The sequence below is a fragment of the Peromyscus eremicus genome, chromosome 14 (assembly GCF_949786415.1).
Source record: "Peromyscus eremicus chromosome 14, PerEre_H2_v1, whole genome shotgun sequence".
Lineage (NCBI taxonomy): Eukaryota > Metazoa > Chordata > Mammalia > Rodentia > Cricetidae > Peromyscus > Peromyscus eremicus.
The window spans coordinates 81,328,727-81,349,559 of record NC_081430.1 but is presented as its reverse complement, the minus strand read 5'-3'; the positions used below and the strand labels follow the sequence as shown (position 1 = coordinate 81,349,559).

The following is a 20,833-nucleotide window of genomic DNA, read 5'->3' as shown; positions in this document are numbered from 1 at the left end:
GAGAGAGAGAGAGAGAGAGAGAGTTGCAATTCCTTCAGTCAGAAGTGCTGGAAGCTCAAACCTGACTAGCCTAAGCCAAAAATGGAAAACGGATGCACAGAACAGTAAATCTGGGTGCCCAAAGTGAGGGCTGTACGTCTTGTGGTGTGTGCAACATGCTCTTCTCCCTCCTGGGGAGGTCCCAGGCTCGGCACCCAGCAGGACAGTCCCCTTCCCCAGCTGTGGCAGAGAAGCCCTAGGGAGGACTGAATAGCTGGCTGGGTTTTTGTCTGCTCCACACATTCTTGTCATCCAGGGGCCTGAGTCACCACCTTCTTCAGCAGTGGCTTCTGATTAGCATAGTGCTTGGCAAAGCCCTTTCCAAAGCTTTCCTGGTCAGCAGACACCTCACACTGGGGCTCGGAGGGATGGCGGGGAACAGTGTTCTAAGCTTATTTCATAGGTGGGAGCAGTCATGTGGACAGAGCCAAGAGTGTTTACTGTGGGGATCGTGTTCTGAGACGTCAGGGACCACCGCTCGTGGGACTGAGGCAAAACGGGATTTTTGAGGGTTTTTGATCTGTCTATCTGCAGATGTTTACGCTGGGCATCCTGGCCTCCCAGCATCTGCTTCCTGTCTGTGGTTGGGTGGGAGGAGCTGTGTTTATAGGTGCTGGAGACTTGCCTCCACCACTTGGGCTGCCATGATGGCTGAGGGAGAAGGCGGCAGGGTTCGTGGTTTCTGGTAGCAGTTCCCTCCAGCACACGATGGCTCTTTGGGAGACCTTTGGAAAGACTTCCAGAGTGTCTGCTTCAAGTGTGAGGTGGAAGTGGCCGTACCAACTTCAGAGAAGAAGGCCCACATCAAAGATGCTTAGTGTTGTAGAGCAGGACCTGCTCTGGAGAGAGAAAGCCACGGCTCTGTGAGGGTGGGCCCTTAGGGGTGTCCTTAGCCCCCGTGGGTGCAACTGCGCTGTCAGGTGTACGTGGGTACACCTGAGCCCTGGCCTGTTCTTCCAGCCAGGGCTCAGGTGCTGAGAGACAGTAAACAGCCCAGCTTGAGAATCAGGAACTTTAAAACCATACACACTTCTCAGAGACATGTGTTCCCGCTCTGTGAAACCATACCTGCCCGTGAAGCCCGTGAAACAAGACACCCCAAACCCCAAGCTTTGGCCACGTGCTGGTTACTTCCCATCCTTTTCTGAGTCGGTACTGCCAGGTCTAGCATGGTGCTTAGAATGCCTCCACAAGTGGTGAGAAAAGATGCCCAGGAGTGGCCTTGGCCCTGGGATCAGTGCCTTAACCTAGCACACCTGGAAATGGCCAGGATGAAATGCCATCAGAGCAGCATGCCGTGATCTTCCCGGAGATGACTCAGGCTGGCATTTGAATTTATGTGTGTGTTTTTGTAGTGTACGAGCATACATGTGAGTGTACATGTCGGCGTTCATGTATACCAAAGCCAGACATCAGTCTTGAGCGCCATTCCTCAGGAACCATCCACCTTCTTTTATAAGACAGGGTCTCTCATTGGCCTGAAGCTTGCTGATTCAGCTAGCTGGGCTGCCCAGTGAGCCCCAAGAATTCTCGCTCTGCCTCCCCAGTGCTGGGGTTATAGGGACATATAAAATCCTGCCTAGCTTGTAGAGTTTAGCTATTTTAAATGTCGATTCTGGGGATTGAACTCAGGTCCTCAAGCTTGCATGCACGCACTGTACTGACTGAGCCAACTTCCCATTCTAACACTTGGGTTTTTCAAAAGAGTCAAAGTTTTAGGAACATCTCTTCAACACGGGCCTCCGCGAGCACACAGGCACCTTCAGGCAATGTACAAGGTGACACTGTCACTGGCTGGATTCCCACAAAAGGATGAAGAACGCAGGCCCTCTTCAGTGCCCTCATGGGAGATGCAGTCTCTGCTTTCATCATTTATAAGATGCAGTTTCTACCTAGGGAACCTCTTTTCTTTTCTGGGTTATGTTCTCTCTAAACAGGTTGATTTGGACAATTTTTTTTAAATAGCCAGTTCTTAGTTTTATTCCATTTGGGTTCCAAGAGAGCTCAGAGTTTTGATCGATACCATTGAGTGTGACTCAGAGGAGAACCACTAATGGAGTCTCTGGAGAACTTACTATATAATTCCTCTTAGGTCAGGGGTGTGTGTAGCTTGAGTTTTCCTGCCTGACCCACAGTCAGGACAAATCTCTATCACCTGCCAGTCCCACAGCCACTCAGACCCAACCAAGCAAACACAGAGACTTATATTGCTTACAAACTGTATGGCTGTGGCAGGCTTCTTGCTAACTGTTCTTACAGCTTAAATTAATCCATTTCCATTAATCTATGCCTTGCCACATGGCTCATGGCTTACCGGCATCTTCACATGCTGTTTGTCATGGTGGCGGCTGGCAGTGTCTCTCTGACTCAGCCTTCCACTTCCCAGCTTTATTCTCCTCCTTGTCCCGCCTACACTTCCTGCCTAGCCAATGGCCAATCAGTGTTTTATTTATTGACTAATTAGCAACACATTTGCCATACAGAACATCCCACAGCAGGTATGTGTGCATGTGTGTGTGTGTGTGTGTGTGTGTGTGTGTGTGTGTGTGTGATGTGTGTATAAGTGTGTCTCTGTATATATGTGTATGTATATATGTATATATAAGTGTGTATATGTATATGTGTATCTCTGTATATATGCGTGTATGTATGTACATATGTGTGTATAAGTGTGTGTGTGTATGCATGTCTATATATATGTGTGTGTGATTGTGGCAGTGAAGGAAACAGAGGGAGACGGAGAGATATGGTCCTCTTCGCCTGTGACAGAGGAGGGAAGTCTTAGCATCTTCAGCGTTTGACAAGTGCTGGCTCAGAGCTGGGAAGATGACTCAGTGACAAGCTTACCACGCCAGCACCTCTAACCTCATGCCAGGGAGGCGGAGGCAGGAGGGTCTGTGGGTCTTGCTGCCCCATGGTAAGCCTATCTCAAAAAGGTGGTGTGAAGTGGAGGTGGAGAGCCAGCAGGATGGCTCAGCAGGCGAGGGTGCTTGTTGTCAAGCCTGATGACCTGAGTTTGATCCCAGAGCCCATATAGTAACAAGAGAAAACATACTCCCACAGGTTGTCTTCTGACCTTCACATGTGTGTGTACACACGTGCACACACACCCACACCCACACTCACACCCACATAAGAAAACAAAGAAAAAATGAGATGGAGAGTGACTGAGGAAGAAACCAATGTTGACCTCTGACTTTCACACACATGTGCACACATTTGCAATGTGCATTGATATACACGTGCGCATATATATACATATATATGTATATACATATACAAACATGTACATAAATACACACATGAACATATCCACATGTACACACAAAGCACAGGTCCATTGGACTGGACATTTTATTGCTGGTGATATGTCATGCACACACTGTCTTAGTTACTATTCTGTTGCTGTGAAGAGACACCATGACCAAGGCAACTCTTACAAAAGGAAGCATTTAATTGGGGCTGGCTTACAGTTGTAGAGGGTGAGTCTATGTTCATCATGATGTGAGCCTTACATCCTGATCCATTGGCAGCAGGCAGAGAGAGAGAGAGAGAGAGAGAGAGAGAGAGAGAGAGAGAGAGAGAGAGAGAGAGAGAGAGAGAGAGGGGAGAGAGAGAGAATGCCTGGCATGGGCCCAGTGGTACACCTCCATCGAGGCCACACCTCCTCATCCTTTACAAAAAGTTCTGCTAACTGGGGACCAAGAATTCAAACATAAGAGACTCTGAGGGCCCATTCTTATTCCAGCTACCACACATAGTATGTGCTATTTAATTTTAGATACATATTAAAACTAAACTATAAACATATTTACTTAAGTATGATTATTGTGGCATTGCTCATAACCACAATAAACAAAGCTTAGAAACTATTGTGGAGCCCTTGATGGGGCCTAGTTAGTTGCATATTACATTCATAAAGTGCAATATTATTTTGCCTTTTAAAAGTGTGACTCAAAAGCCAATGAGGTGGCTGAGCAGGTAAAGGTGTTCGCTGCACAAGCCAGGTGACCTGAGTTCGATCCTCAGAACCCATGTAAAGGCGGAAGGAGAAAACCAGCTCCACAAAGTTGTCCTCTGACCTCCATATGTGTGCCGTGACATATGTGTGCCCCATCATGCACACACACATGCATACACATATGTAGCACGAATTGTTAGAAGGTCTTATTACTAAAAACAAACACGGAGCCAGGCATTGGGGTGAACGCTGAAAGATCAGAGAAACAGAACAAGCCACAGCTAGCCTCACCAATTCCTCAGCTGATCTTATTTCCTCAAACTGGAAGCCTCTGTGTCCTCATCCGAATGGATCTCAGCTGAACGGCTGTTAGAAGCCTTAAAGCTTAACCAGGCTCTAGTTCCTGGTCCTCATGCCTTATATACCTTTCTGCTTCCTGTCATCACTTCCTGGGATAAAAGGCGTGTGTCACCATGCCTGGCTGTTTCCAGTGTGGCTTTGAATGGATCTCTGCCTCCTGAATGCTAGGATTAAAGGCGTGTGTGCTACCACTGCCTAACCTCTATGTTTAATATAATGGCTCTTCTGTTCTCTGACCTCCAGATAAGTTTATTGGGGTACACAATATATCAACCACACACATATGTACACCCCCCCCACAAATTTTTAAAAAGCGACTCAAGAAAATCAAAGATGTCTAAGATATAAGGATAACTAGGAAAAATAATTTGTGTAACATCATATATAATCTTCTTTGGATAAAACTTGCTAAAAGTCAGTAATTTATCTATCTTGGCCTGAATCTCTTTAAACATACAGAAATTAGAAGAGTGAATTTACGTTGGAAGGTAACCAACCACCTTCTCACACTTCTGGGAGGGTGGGCGCTCCTGGACATGTCCTAGGAATTTGGCCGTGTTGAAGACTCCTGGGTCCCCCGTTGACACCATCCTGAAGCGCATCCCCCCTCCCCCTGTTGGCTTGTGGGAGGAGGACTCTGTTCTGTGCGGACTGAGGGTCACTGCCTGGAACCAGATTACTCCATGCCATGAGCATCCTCCATGTCAGATCTTGCATGGAGAAGGAGGAGGGCAGGCTACAGAGCATCATGCCCAGCCTCAGCTTGTCTTCCTGTCCTCCTTGAGGTCCCGGCACGGCCTCATGGGCTAGGTGTGAGATGGCTGTCCCTGTGTCTGGACTGAGCTTGGTGGCTGTCAGGAAACCAGGTCTGGACCCGGGGGGGGGGGGGGAGGCTGTATTTGGCAGTCTAGGGAAGGTTCTGGTTTGGCTCCCCTGAACTCCCTGAAGGACACAGCTCATCTTCAATGAGGGGGCTCCCCACGTGGGGACAAAAAGAATCTGCCTTTAAGTCATTCGTTCCTGGCTAGAGTTATGACCGGATGGAGGGGCTCCTCCTCAGTCTGGCAGCTTGCATTCCACCTCTCTGTCACTGTGAACATGTCACCCCTCCTACGTCTATTTCTTGTTGGGAAGACAAAGGTGGTGTGGTGTGGGGTGGGAAGGGGCTTTGAGCTGGGAAGAACTCTTTGGAGTCTCAGGGTATCCATATTGTCCTGGACCTATGCGTTTCTCGCATTCCCCACTCCTATCTCTCTGGAGTGAAGGGCCTGCAGGCTCCCACTGGCCTGGTGTCTGAAGGACGACACACACAGAACTACTTCTCTGCCTGACAACTGAGTGCAGTGTTCTCTGGGGCTTGCTCTTGGTCGCAGAGGCAGAACAAGGCGTTTTGCCACGTAGAGATGTCACAGTTCCTGCAACAGGAAATCTGGGGCTAGTGAGAAGCCTCCTCCTGGTCACCCCCCCCCCCCCAAGAACTGAGCTCTGTCCTTGAAAAGGGGAGAGGGGCAGGTGGTGGGCAAAACTAGCTCCTTCAAAAAGGAGCCTTCAACTTTTTTTTTTTTTTTGGCCTGGCGAAGGAAAGAAAAAGGTTGGTAACAAACTTTTCCTTAGTGTCCCTCTGGATTAAACGCTCAGCGAGTTGAGCATCTTTCAACTCCAGACCGTTGGTCCCTGTGGTCTTGGGAAGATATTATCTTCATTTTAGAGGTTGGGAAACTGTGGTACAGATTAGAAGGTTAATTTCTCCAGGGTCCGTGGTGAAGCCGGGAAGGCGCACTAAAGGGAGCAGGTCGGGACTGGCATCATTCTCTCCAGGACCCGATGTACACGTTCATCCAGGTGCTCGCAGACTCACGAGGCTTTGAAGGTCTGTCTGTCCCCTGCTCCCTGAGACCCTGAGGCTCCCGTCAGTCAGCGCCTCTGGCCTGCCACGCTGGGGCACCAGCAGGCTCTTTGCTTCCTTTGCTGAACTCCAAGGGTAACGGGAGGGAAGGCAGCCAGAAACGAGGTCTGGTTCTTTCTCCTCATTTTCTTGTTTTGGGCAGCTTTTCAATGACTGGGGATGAATGACCAGGATGTACTTACTTCCCTCCTTGGGCTGCTGATGTTGGGGGGAACCGACAGGAAGGCGGGAGCCCTGAAGGAGACTGTAGCTCAGGATGCCCCCAAACACAGAAAGCCATAAGCCAGCCAACAAGTCAGTTACAAAGACCCTCGGAGGGGTATCCTGAAGGGAAAGGTCCAGGAGGAGGCCGGAGCCTGCCGAGGGTGCTGTCCCTGCCGCGCAGAACTGCCAGAACTCTGCAGATGGGAGCAGGCTGTGGCCAACTTCCCCAGCGTTTGCAGATCCTGCATCTTAATTAGTTCCCTACTGTCTGTGTACATGGCCCACATTTTAATAGTCTCTGGGCTTCTTCCACCATTTGCTCTCTGATGCTTGATGTGATTTCTCTTCTCCCCAAGACAGTTCCCCCCCGGTTCCTCTAACACCCTCCCGTCCCGGAACAGCTTAAGGAACGCTGATGTGCCAAGCATGTAGGTTGAGATTGATGGGGCTGTCGGCAGGCTCCTGTGCCCCCCAACCCTCCCCCTCTGCCAGGCACTCTTCAGATGGATGAGTCAGGTGGGGGGTGGTGGGGTGGTGGGCACAAGTGAAGGCGGTGAAGAAGAGACAAGCAAAGCCCGGAGGTAGGTGTGAGCCAGTGGTCAGTGTGACCTTCTGCTGGGCCCGCCGCGAACGCTCCTGTGTCCTTCCGAGGGAGAAGGACACGGACTCCCACCCCCATCTGTCAGTGTTTATCTGCCTCTGTGTGGGGGTGTCTGAGCTTGGGATGGCCGGGAGAATGGATGCCTTCGAGTGCATCAGGGGAAATGACCTGTCATTTATCTCTTTCCTGCGATGTCAGAGCCTGAAGCCATCTATCCCAGATGCCTGCCTCAGCTGCTTCTCCAGCTCCTGGTGGCCCCAGGAGTAAGGGGAGCTGGGGAGAGGTGGGCAGGCCTCCAGCTCACTTCATGTTGCAACTGTCTGCGCCCCTGGGACCTGCTCCTGGGCTCCCCCATGGTCTCGGGGGCGGAACTGGGGTTGACGGAATTTAGGCGTCCTTGGCACAGCGTGTGCTCCTGGCAAGGGACACAGGCCTGCAGCTGGAGGCGGGCAGCGTAGCTGCATGGCTGCTGCTGTTTCTAAGGCTTCATTTTAGAGCTGGGCCAGAGAGCCATGTTTAGAGAAGGGGCTATAAGCCTGAGAATCACTTAAGTCTGCCATTACCCGCCCCCCCCCCCTCCCCGTACTGCTTCTCACTGACAGGTAGAGAGAGGGCAGGGACCCATCTTCTTCTTCAGCTGCATCGCTAGCAGCCAGCACAAAGGCCTAGTGCATGGTAGAAGGATGACACAGAGTTGTCAGATGAGGCTGGGAGAACATACTGAGCTCTCTTTGTCCTTTCACAGACAAGGGAAGCCGAGAGAGGGAGGAGGAGAGAAGCCTTGGCCCAGAGCTGGGCTTCCCATCCAGCTCCATCACTGTCCTGGGCCTCTATTTAGTTGTAGGTTGGAGACCCCTTTCCGGGGGGCTCTTTCCTTTTCTCATAATCTATTGGAGAGAAACCGCTGAATAGATATCCCAAGGCCTGGGTTCAAGTTCAGACTCCTGCAACCACTAGCTTTGGGAGCTTGGGCAAGTTACCTGGATGATCTGACCTTGATTCTTCACGAAGAAGCTAATGGTAGCTTCTTGAGGGCGTTCTAAAGCCCAGGTGGTAGGGAGGCAGTGTGAGGAGGCCCAGCAGTGTTTCCCCTCCAGACGATCTGGAGTGAGCCCAGAGGCCTCCAGGGGCCTCCACTAACCCCGCACCACTCCTCAGTATCAGCGACGGGATTGTTGCCCACAGCTTGCTGCACCGCAGGGAAATTGTGCTCTGTCTTGTCTGCAGCGGGAACACACAATACCTCTGAGTTTTTCCCTAAAGCCTCCTTCTAGAATCTTCTATGTTGAGGAGAGTTCTGGGAACCTGGCTGTGGGACCCACTGTCTGCTTTTACTATAGCGGCTGTCCTGTGATAGGCTAGGGCAGGTAGCAGCAATGGGACAAGCTAGGGCAGGCCCATTTGCCCAAGCCTGTCCTCTGCTCTGGTGGAAGCTGGTCTGTTTTCTTCTTGGAGGACCATTCCTCTGTGGACTTGCCCAGATCAGGATCTACATCTTGGTCCCTGTAGTGTGAGACATCTGGCCTTGGGACAGATTTGTTATGTAGGGAAGCCGCCTTGCTTGGGGACCAGGGGACTCCTGCCCAGTGCAATCTGGATGGGTCTGACAAGGAGATTCTAAGGTCCCTGAAGACAGAGCCTTGTCCCTGTTCAGCCAGCTCTCTTCCAGCCCAGGCTTATCCTGGGGCTCTGTATGTCGTATAGAACCTCCTAACTGGTCTCCTCATTTTTGTCCCCCGCCCCTTTCAGAGTGATCCTGTTACTATATAAGCATTAGCCCTGCTACTCTGCTCAGAACCTCCCGTGGCTTACCATCACGCTCAGGGTGGAAGCTGATATTCTTGCTGCCACCTACACAGCACTTCAAAGTCCCCATAACTCCCTGTGCGTGTTCCAGGCAAATGGCAGCTTCAGGGCACATGCACAAATGGCTCTCTGCCTGTGATGTCATTGCGTGGACATCAGAACAGGCTCCTTCTCACTTCTCTTCCAGGTCCGTGCTTTCCTGGCCATGTTTAAAAGTACCTCGACCCTCCTATCGCCCCCACGTGCCACTTTCCCAGCCACGCTCTGTCTTTTCTCCAAAGCACCGATTACCCAATTGTCAGACTGTAGACTTTACTCACTCATTTCTTATATCCCTCTCCACCTGTATCATCTCTTAGGAACTTGAATGTAAGTTCCATGAAGGCGGGGATTTTTGCCTCATCCACAGCTGTGTCCCAAGCACCTGGGACAACCTGGTGCACAGTAAGTACTCGGCCATATCTGCCAAATCAATGGACAAAGCAGGGTGCCGTCTACCATGCCACTGCTGGGTCTCCTTCAGAGCTGCAAGGGCTGCCCCTGCATTGGGGCAGGGGCCATGTCTCTGCTTGGAGCTCCATTCACGCTCCACCTCTTCTGTCCCTTTAACTGCTCCAGATTCCGCCTGGTTGCTTCTGCCCTCCCTGGGCTGTACCCATTCTGGGGAAAGCTGGGTCTCACCATGCCTGGTGGTCTGAGAGTATTGGAAGTTAAGGAGTTTGGTACGAGGAGCACAAGAACAGGAGCATAGAGGCAGAGGAAAGAAGAGAGCCTAACTCTGGACCATCTCCTGGGCTCAGACCTTTCATACTGCTGTCTCTTCATTTGGTCCTTAGCGACAGTGGAGGTGGACTTTGTTCTTTCAGTTTTACAGATGAGGCGTTCAAAGCCAACTGTGTGGTTTAGGGTAGTAGAACTGAGATTTCATCCCCAAATAGCCAACCCCTTTGAACTGCTTTTTACTTATTTACAGACAGGAACTCATGTAGTGCAAGCTGGCCTTGAACTTGCTGTGTAGCCAAGAATGGTCTCGAACTCTTGATCTTTGTAAGTGCGTGTAGTCACATCCATTTTATATAGGACTGGGTATAGAGCCCAGGGCTGCGTGCATGCTAGGCAAGTACTCTAGCAACTGAGCTACAACCCCAGTCCCTATTTAGTTTTAACTTTCCCAAGCTTTATAAAGGTATACTTGAAGTGGTGTGTGTGTGTGTGTGTGTGTGTGTGTGTGTGTGTGTGTGTGCGCGCGCGCGCGCGTGCACGTGTGTGTTCCTGGAGGCCTTGGGTATGGTAGGCAAGTGCTCTAGTAGCGAGCCACACTCCTATTCAACCTGATGTTTGATATACGTGGACACTGTAAAATGACTAGATAAGACTAATGAACGTGTCTATCACCTCATAGAGTTGATCATTATTTTTGGTGGTAAGAACACTCAGATCTACTCCTTCAGCAATTTTAAGTCCAACAATACATTATTAATAACCAGTCACCATGCTGTTCCATAGATCTCCAGAATGCTTTCATCCTACCTACCTGAAACCTTGGGACCTTCTCCAATGGGTTCCACACACCGTGGGAATGCCTCCTCCACTCAGTCTATTCCCACTACGATGCATCTCTCTGCCCTTCCTATGACGCAGCACTTACTCATCCTGTGGGCCGGCCCAGTAGTGACTTCCTTTGATGTCATGGACGTTTCTTTGTGCCTCAGGTCCTGGAAACTGCTTCCCTGGAGCACTAATCTCAAATTCTAGAACTTACTTGCCTTAAGGTGTCCTCTTAGAGGAGTGTGGGCAGTCACAGCAAGGGCCACTGGGGCGGGGGAGGGGAATGATGGGTCTCCTGTTGGGGGGGGCTATCCTGGGATGCTAACCCAAGCGATAGCAGGACCTGAGAGTTGCAGCCTGGGTGACAGGTCCTCAATGAGAACCTCATTTATTTTGAGCTTTGTGAGTCATAAACCGGGAAGTCAAATGCAGGCCAGAAAAGGGATCCATCTGCTCATTCCCTGGGCCTACCACCCTTGTAGGCAATCAGGTCTCTGGTCCCTATGCCCTATCTTTTCCCCTTTCGCTCCATAGACTGAAAGTCTGCAGAAGATAAGTGAAATCCTGAGCTTTAAGCTCCTTGCTCCTTGGTGTAAGTTGATGTATACATCCAAGGACATGTGATGAACTTAACTCCTCAAAATAATAAGCACCCAGAAGAGAAAATGGCACATTTGTATTTTTAAAGGAAAACTAGAGACAGGCATTAGAAAAACAACCACAACAAAAAACCCCTGAGCACTCACGCGCTAGCAAGAGATTTTTTTTTTTTTCTGTTGCCTGTGGGCTCCCCCGCCCCCTTTCTGTACCATGACTCTATCTCCAGGCCCCTGTGTCAGAGGGAGCCCATGATGGATAGACGGATGGATGCGCCTTGTCGGGGTGTTTCACCACAATTTCCCTTGGGGCAGCCTGTCTGTTGGCAGAGCCCAGCCTCCCAGAAGATGGTATCTCCTGCAAACCCGACAGCTAACAGCCAGCTTCTCTCTTTGTATATTTCCCCAAAGAAGACCTGTCTTAATCTGTTTTTTTTTTATGCAGCATATTTTATTATAATCCATATACGAGTTGGAGGTTCCCAGCCCTCCATCCTTAGCCTAATAATGAAGGAGAAGGAGTCAGAGGCTCAGGGAGCCTGTGACATCCAAGGCGTTTGCATTTTTAAATGACCTGGGATTTAATTACTCACTGTGCTCCAGTGTCGTACTTTCAGGCTCATCTTGACTGCGCCCTGTTAATGAGCTCAGTGGCTCCAACAACCCAGTGGAAGCTTTCCTTCTGGTGCATTGGGTGGCAGGCTTAGGGCACCTGTGTCAAAAGCTTATGGCTTTGATCTGCACCCGAGGAAGGCTGCCCTGTCCGGAGCCTGAGAGGAAGCCACAGTGCTTCACTGGCAATCCCCCCCAACCCCCCTGCTTTTATTTGTGGTGCGTGTGTGTGTGTGTGTGTGTGTGTGTGTGTGTGTTTCTTTTCTCTTTTGACTTCCGATGCTTCAATCCTTGTTTGTCTAAGAGGTGTTCTTTTTTTTTTTTTTTTTTTCTTATTTGGAAACCGATTTGCTTCGGTTTGCACAGAAGCTGTCTCTGGTGTGATGGATCGTGCTGGAAGTCACCCAAGGAGCATCTCTGTTCCCAATTAGAAGTGGAGACAGAGCCTGCCTCCGGGTCCCAGGGAGGTGGCTGGCTTGGGTGACAGCTGCTGCCACTCTGGAGAGAGTAACGATCCATAGGTTCATATCCCTGTGTATAAAATCAGACCGATTTAAAGATGAATTTTATGTGTGTGTGTGTGTGTGTGTGTGTGTGTGTGTGTGTGTGTTGGCCCATTTTTTTTTTTTTTTTTATGTTAAGTGTTTGATGGTTCCTGTCGGGGTTATGTGGTCTCCAACTTTGTGTGAGGTTAAACAAGAGAAGCCTTTTAAAGAGTCACTGGATCCTCTATCCGGATGAGCCATATTAGAATAAGATTGAATCAGTAACATTCCCAAGGGTTCCCAGGAGCGTGTGTAGTGTGTACATTGTGGGAGAGCTTGGACCTGTCACCTTTCTCCTTGATGTGCTCTGGGAACCCCCTGTGGTTAAGAGGCAGAGAATGTACCCTCTGCTGGGTTGTCTGGGGGGATGGGGTTAGCCTTTCATTCTGACTAGCCAAACCTTTCCCACAATGCTTTGTGAACAGGGTTTGCCAGAGGTCAGCCTGAATGCCGCTCATGGAATGGTACTCCACTGGGCATTAAGCAGGCAACATTAAAACCATGTTTAAATTCTGTCCACTTACTGAAAGCAAGAATCTCCCTAAGCATTCCTTTTAATGCTGTAAAGCTGCTCTGTCCGGTGGGTAGCCTCTAGCCTCATGTGGCTTTGGAGCCCTTGTCTGAATTTATATGTGTTATAAGGGGAACATATATACTAGTAAGGTCTAAAAGACTGTAAAACATCACATCTGTTTTCAAATATTCATTTCATATTGATATGGTAGTATTTTGGATAGAGAAAATATGAAACTTAATTGCACCTGTTTCTTGTCTTTCAAAAACATGACAACTAGAAAATTTAGGATGATACAAGTAGCTTTTACTGGATTTCTATTGGACCATTAACATTAGTGATTAAAATTTTGGTTATAATAACTTACAGCATTTGTGGGACACTCAAACTGTCCAGGGTCTTTGCACATACCACCCAATTTAGAACTCAAGTTTTAAATAGAATGAAACATTAAAAAAATCAACATGCCTCCCATAATGTTTCACATACTAGGTTTTGGGGTGAATCTTTTGGGATTTCTTTATACATACTACCTTCTTTGATTTTTTCAATGTCCTTCTTCCATTTTTAATGCTTTATTTTTATTTTATGTGCATTTTGTTTTACCTGCATGTATGTCTGTGTGAGGGTTAATTATATTTGGAGATGGATTACAGACAATTGTGAGCTGCCATGTGGGTGCTGGGAGTTGAACCCAGGTCCTCTGCAAGAGCAGTCAGTACTCTTAACCAATGAGCCATCTCTCCGGCCCCTACCTTGTTCAATTCTTGTACCAACACTATGAGGTACGTGCCTGTATCACCGCATGTAACTCATCAACAGAGACTTAGGTTAAGAAACTGCCCCAAGCAAAGACTTAATAGGGTTTGACTTCAAGTCTGTTTGAAAATGAAGCTATACGAGCCAATAAAATACATTGGCAATTAGGGGAGAGTGATGCCCCTCGGTCGATGTGATGCAAAGCCCCTCTGTGTCTCCATGCTTTGCTTTCTTCCCTGGAGCCCTTCACATGCTGGGAACCCGCTGCATTTTCACTGCTTGGGTTCCCTTTTCTCTCTTGACTCTTACCTTGTGCATGCCAGCCCATGCAGCTAAGGAGGACCGAGTACAGAGTGAACGATGAGAGGCAAGATGGAGGCCTGGTTAGCAGGGGTTGGAAGAAAGGGCAGCGGGAGGGGGACATTCTGCATGGACTGGGGAGGGAGGTTAGTTTTGGGAGGATGGAGAGCCCTTGAGATTTTCTCGCAGAGCTCGGCACCATGCTGCAAACTGCCCGCAGCCTCAGCGGAGATGTGCCTCTCATCCTGAAGTCTGAAAACCACAGGGCGGGCCTAGGGATGCAGTGGGAACGCACAAAGCTTTGGAAAGACACCTTCCTTCTAACTAGGAAGAGAGAAGGGGCTGGTGGTAGAGCCCTTTTAGCATGATTGGGTGGGAGGGTACGGAGCTCAAGACTGGACTTGGCCCCTCTCCAGTCCTGTGATAGGTGGTAAGCAGGTTCTAAACCTCCCTGCACTGAGCTGCCTCATCTGTAAAATGGAATAACTCTCTGCTCTGTGGTGTGATGGGGATTAGGTGGCATCTGGCAGTGACAGCGTCTGCATGTTGGGTGTTTCTACTTCACCCTGTCCTCTGCATGTGCACCCGGGGCACCAAAGCGCCGTCCTGGCTTTGCCTGGGCTTGTTCTTTACTGGTAAGGTTATAACGAGTCGGGGTTCCTGTCATGATCTTTACCGGGTTTTGAAAGATCATCTGATGGCTTTCTTTTTTTTTTTTTTTTTTTTGGTTTTTCGAGACAGGGTTTCTCTGTGTAGCTTTGCGCCTTTCCTGGAACTCACTTGGTAGTCCAGGCTGGCCTCGAACTCACAGAGATCCGCCTGGCTCTGCCTCCCGAGTGCTGGGATTAAAGGCGTGCGCCACCACCGCCCGGCAATCTGATGGCTTTCTTGCCTGCTCTTGGTGAAGTTGCTTGACGTCTCTGAGCTACAGTGACTCACTCATAAAAGGAGATGGAATTGGATGAGATGACTGGACTTTTCCTGCTCTAAAACACGGTGCCATTCTGGAAATCAGACACATTTATTGTCAGAAGGTTAAAGGATAAATTCATATATACACATAAGATTATTTTAAGTTTGAGGGATGGTGACCCGCTGCTTGACTGAGGACAGGGCACAAGGCAGCACACCTTAATTATTTGGGATAATTAACACTCGACTTAATTGTAACTCCATCACACATGCCTTCCCCGACTCTGAAGTAGCTGCCCCCTCACCATTTCCCTTTGTAGAGATAGTTCATAACTGCGTCTTTGTTTTACATTTAACATTTCGTAGCTGCATCTTTAAGTCATCCAAAGACAGAGTTCTGCCATTATTTTGGTCACCTCCTGGGTCTCTAGTTCCAGCACAGTGGCTGTCCCAGGACAGGTGCCCAACAGATATTTACTGGTCAATAGATAATGGTAAAGTTTCATTGGTGGTTGTGTTTTTTTTTTTTAAATTACATATGTGTGTGTGTGTGTGTGTGTGTGTAGGTGAGGTTTGAGATCAAGAAGAGATTGGAAGAAAATTATATGGTTAAACCAAAATATCACTTAATATCTTAGTTTTCTGTTCTTAAAAAAAGTTAAAATTCTCCGTCAAGAGCTTGGGGAGCACCTCAAGTTCGGGGAGCACTTTGCGGAAGAGTCAGAAGCTCTCTCTGGTCTCTCTCAGGAGCAGGTTGCCTCCAGCCCTATCTTTGCTTAATGGCCCAGTGTGTTAGCCTTCCATGACTATAAGAGAATACCTGAGATATTAACTTACAAAGAGAATGAATAATTTTTGGCTTATAGTTTTCAAGATTCTAGTCCCTGGCCAGGCAGACCCGGCTTTGGGGCTTCCCTAGATGTCAATGGTGGAGAGTGTGTACCTGGAACAATCTGCCTGCCTCATGACCAGAAAGAGAGAGGGGAGGAAGAGACCAGAGTTGTGCAATCCCTTTCATGGATATAATCCTAATGACCTAAGGACATTTCCCACTAGTACCCATCTCCTAAGGTCCCTCCATCTCTCAATAGTGCCACCCTGGGAACCAAGCTTGTAGCATCTGAGCGATGAGGGGATCGAGAGTTTCTGCACCCAAACAATGGCACCCACTGGCTCACAGGCCCAGCAAGATAACTCCCAATGTCTATAGAAACATGCTTCACAGACCTACGTTACTGATTTCTCCAGGGTTGGGAGCACTGAAACTCTTGCTGCGGTTTTCTCTATGCACGGCAGTGTAGGAACTCTGCCGCTCTGGAGTCCACTGGACATTGCCATTACGCTTTTTCCATTGCTTTGGGGCTTCTGCTTCCTCTGTGAGTTGAGGAGAACAGCCTCCCCGAGGCTGATAGCTTTTTATGGAACAAAGCCGAGCCGGGCAGCCAGCATGGCCAAGGGGAGACCTTGAAGACACGAGTGAGCAGACATCGTGGGTGTGCTTGAACATTTTCAAACACCCCGTGGTCCTGGGCACTGTTCTTCCTCTTAGTAGATGGAGAAATGGGCTCCAGCTCTTTCAGCATCCTGTCCTGGGTCATAACCCCCGAGTGGCAGAAGCAGGACCGAGACACGGGCAGTCTGATCCTACCTCTAGAGGGCACCCTCTCTGTTCTACCTCGACTTGCCCCAGGGAGTGGGCAAGATGGAGATCTTCTCTGGGACTCTGCGCTGGTGGGGAAGCTGAACCCAACGCCAGTGTTCCATGGTCCTGTTTGTCAAGAGGCGGTGGCGTAGGCCGTTTGAGTCCTACCCAAGAACTCTGCATGTTCCCCAAGATCACCCTTCTTGTCTCACCTGCCTCTGGGTGCCTGACTCGTCTGTCTGTCTTTGTTTTCCAGAAGTAGAGCTGCCCCTGAAGAAAGATGGATTTACCTCTGAGAGCACCACATTGGAAGCCTTGCTTCGTGGTGAGGGTGTGGAGAAGAAGGTGGATGCCAGAGAGGAGGAAAGCATCCAGGAAATACAGGTACCCTGCACCTGCCAAGGGAGCCCCTGAGCATCACCACCGGGTGCTTCACTGCATTCTAGGGGCAGGGCTGCATCTGTGTCACCAGGTCCCTGTGACACCATTGCCAGGAAGCTCAGAGCTTCCTTTGAATTGAAAATCCCAGGGGAAAAAAAGTCATTGTTCCCTCCAGTCTGTCCCCTTTCCTGGGTTCCCTGTATCTGTACTCAAAAGGTATCTACTGAGTCTTCTGAGCACCAGGTACTGTGCTGAGTCCCGAAGACATAATGGGAACAGGATAGACTGAGTCCTTGTCTTTGTGGGATGAGCAGCCCATCATTTAGACTCAAGGGTTGGGGCCCCTGCCTCACCTCTGCCCCTTTCCTTACACCCCAGCATGAGCTCCAGCTCATCAGAACTCTCAGCCCCTCCCAGCACCACCTACCCATCTCACGCCCTTAGGCAGGGACAGTTGCCTCAGTCCTCATGTGTCCACTACCCTCTGTGTACACCACCTGTAAAGCTCTTAGATAGCACTGTGATGGCGGGCACCCACCACTTCTCATCCTCAATATGTTCCAGATCCCTGTTAGCTAATACTCTGTGGGGTACAAAGCATTATAATAATAACAGTTAATCCTGATTGAATATTATTAATAATTAAATATAATTAAATTATATTTTGATTAATTCGTATTGCATATTAAATTTTTACATTTTATGTCATGCATCTCATATTTATTCAATTTATATTCAATTTGACATTTAATTTGATTGGCTTGCTAATTTATTAAAATCTTCATTAATAATAACAACAACAACAACAATAATAATAAATACCATTTTGGTGCTTTGTAAATACCTGTGTGTTTGGGACTGTGGTCCATTGATTGTGATGCACTCAGTCCTTGTGCATGCCAGCATGGAGTTGGCTTTCCATAAGGACGCTGGGCAAATTGGTCTGTCTTCCGCTGCTCTTCCAGTGGTAAGATGAACGGTCAAATCTTTTCCACTTAGTTGCTGCCACCTGACATATTTGTCCCCACCTCTCTTTCCTCAAGCTGTAGCCCTCGTGGAGATCCTTGCTAGTTTGTACTTAGCAACCCCGGGGTCATCTTTGATGCTCCTGTCTGTCTCACACCCAGCATCCCATGTGTCAGGAAATCCCCCACCCCCACCCCATCGGCAGTGTCTTTAGGAGGAATCAGCATAGCCCATTGTCTCATATCCCTCTTGCTGCCCTGATCACCTCACCCTGGTCCCTGATCTGAGCACCTAATTGCCTTCTCAATGGTCTCTCCACTCATGCCCTAGAAAGTCTTTAAAACAAAGATCTCTTTAAAAACCTGCGATTTTTAAGCTCATCGCAAAATGGAGAGGAAAGTGAAGGGATTTCTCGGAGCTTAACCGCTCCCATTATCAACCCCCTCCACATCGGTTTCCACTGGTGAGCGGCCTTCACCAGGCCTTTCTCCCCCAGAATTCATGGATTATGTTCGTGTTCACTCTTGGCATGCCACATGCTGTGTGCTCGGACAGATGTGTAATGATAGATCCACCATATATAGTATAATACAAGTAAATTTCACTGCCCGAAACCAACTGTGCCTTGCTACTCGGCCCTTCCGCTCCCAGCCCCCCTACAACCGTCTCTCCCCACCCCCACAGTCCAGCTACACAGGTAGCCTTTGCAGACTGACTTCTGTCACCGAACACACAGACTCTTCCTCCGTGACTTGTCATGATGTCACAGCCTGTTTCCTTCCAGTGCCGAACACTATTCTTCGGAGAGGATGGATGACCAGAGGGGAAGGGACTCTTTCCATGGCTGCTCACGCCTGAGTGAAAACAAGGGCCTCTTGCCTCTCTCAGATGGGACATGCCCTGGTGGTTTGCTCTGTGTGGGAAGTCCTTCCCTAGACATACAGGGGCTCTCATCTTACCTTTGGGTACCCTGACTGCTGTGATTAATGCTGTACCCTGCGCCCATCTCGTTCCTGTACTCTGCTTTTCTTTGTTCTTTTCATATCACGCCTATCGCCATCTAGTATTCTTTGAATTTTATTTTTTTGTGATTGTTTATTCTCCTGGTGGAATGTAAACTCCCTCCCTACTCCCAAGGTGGGAAGCCTCTGACTGCCTTCCTCACTAATACATCTTAAGCACACAACCCAGCTTGACACATAGGTGTACAAAGTGCCTGCTTGAGTGGATGACTGGGGGGGGGGGCGCTCCATTCTGATCCTCCCTCTGTCCCACATGTCCTGCTTTGTTATTTCAGTCCTAAGCACAACTCTGCTTATATCTCCTCCTTCCTAATACATCTTTTGTACAAATCCAGCGTGGTAGACATGGCTTCTTGGCTTCTCCTTCATGCTTTAGACTAGTATTCAGACTCAGTGTCTCCTCTTCCTCGATCTTCTCCCCCTGAGCCTCTGGTCTACTGTGCTTTCTTCCACCTACACCATTCCGTTCAGTGGTTAGGCCCAGCCCCAACACTACCTTCCTCATCAAAACCTTTCTTGGTCCCCCATAACCAGAGTAGTCTCTTTTTAACTTAGGCATTTGGGACACTTCCCACTTTCTTCCTTGTGTGTGTTTCGCTAGTCACGAATTAGTCCCTGTGTTTGGACTTGCAGAGTTTGAAGCAAGGTGTGCCATCCCCGTGTGACCCACTGCCTCATTGTTAGTATTCTTTCTCCGTTAGTGTTCTTTGACAGAGTTGGTGACTGATCCAGAGCCGGTGCCCAGAAGCCTGGATACCTAGTGACATGCAGCCCCTCTCCTGTAAGGCTGGGAGCAAATCTGAGCTGCCTTCATGTGGCTCTGGGCCAGGATACCCGCTGTCACTGTGTGGCCATTATTGCGTCAGCCCTGGTGTTGGCAGTGTGGCCGCCAGTGCACAGCATGGGACTGTGCTGTCTAGGCCGTATGAGGCTGAAAGTAGACCACGAACCACTTGAGTTTAAGTTCTTACTGACTTCGCATTGCAAAACTCCGTATATAATAAATTGACTGTGTACTTTTTCATTCATTTTTACTCACTAATTCATGTATGCATTTGACTGACAGACGCACTTCCTTTGAACAGGGACTGGGGTGCTGGGGGCTACTCGAATTCGAGTGTGTCACGCAGTTAGAAAAACAAGTGAACACATAAGAGAACCACAGTTTTAGGATAAATGAAGGCCAGTAGGAGGAAGCAGCGTTGAAGGAAGGGCAGAGCTTAGGCCTAAGGGACGTGGGTTTAGCCACAGTCCTGCGGGATGACGGGAACCAGTGATGTAAGATCCCTGGGGTGACAGCTCAGAGGCAGGTCAGTGCCCACCTTGTCCAGCGAGCAGATAGAAGGCCCTGTGGTCAGAGTGCAGGGGTGGGGGGTGGGGAGGCAGGACAGGTGGGCCGGAGCCGGACCCTTCAGACCCCGGGAGACCTAGCTGTGGTTCTCTGGCTTCATGTGCAATGAAAAGGAAACCATTTGGGGGGTTTTGAATTTAGATCACCAGGGCAGTGAATTTAGAGCTCATGAAGATTCCTCCCTTCCTGCCCTGCATGGAGAGGAGACGGTGCAGGGGCAGAGTGGAACTGATCAGTTAGACCCCTCCCTCCCGCCCTCCCTCCCTTCTTCCCTTCCTCCCTCTCTCCCCCCTCCCTTCCTTATTTTCTTTCTCCTTCTTTACTATTAAGAACACAAGCACAAATCTTTGTCACCATTACAATAAAAACTATTTAGAGTAATAGTAGGGACAGTTATTTTCAAATGTATCTATTTTTCAGATGCCTATGGACAGGGGCTGCCAGTGTGTAACAGGGTGGTGGGGAGGGTCGGTTATGTTGTACGTCCCTCATCCTTCACTCCTACCTCCTGACTCCCACTCAGCTTCCTGAGTCTCAGCATAGGCTTTGTTTGTCAGGAACTCCCTACTCCTCCATGAATGAGTTGGGTAGACAGACTTCTGGATTCAGGGCTGCATGGCAGGAAATGTCAACGCACGGAGGTAGTATATCAGAGGCCGGTGTTTTAGACTTTCTAGAACTATAAGCTGATGTCAAGTGGGATGGAAACTCAGGGAGAAATCAGCTTGTTCCTGGACCGAGAGACCATAAGACACTTATGGACCTGCCCAATGGCCTTCACCTGTTTTTTTTTACTTTCCAGCCCAGA

At 49.1% G+C, this 20,833-nt stretch overlaps 1 protein-coding gene across 1 annotated transcript in view; it reads left to right on the top strand.

Annotated features, from left to right (window-relative positions):
* Dpf3 (double PHD fingers 3) overlaps positions 1-20,833 on the top strand; it is a 241,535-nt gene that overhangs the window by 106,472 nt on the left and 114,230 nt on the right. Inside the window, exon 5 of the mRNA XM_059279190.1 lies at positions 16,562-16,689. Coding sequence (XP_059135173.1) covers positions 16,562-16,689 — 128 coding nt within the window. The remainder of the gene's footprint in view (positions 1-16,561; positions 16,690-20,833) is intronic.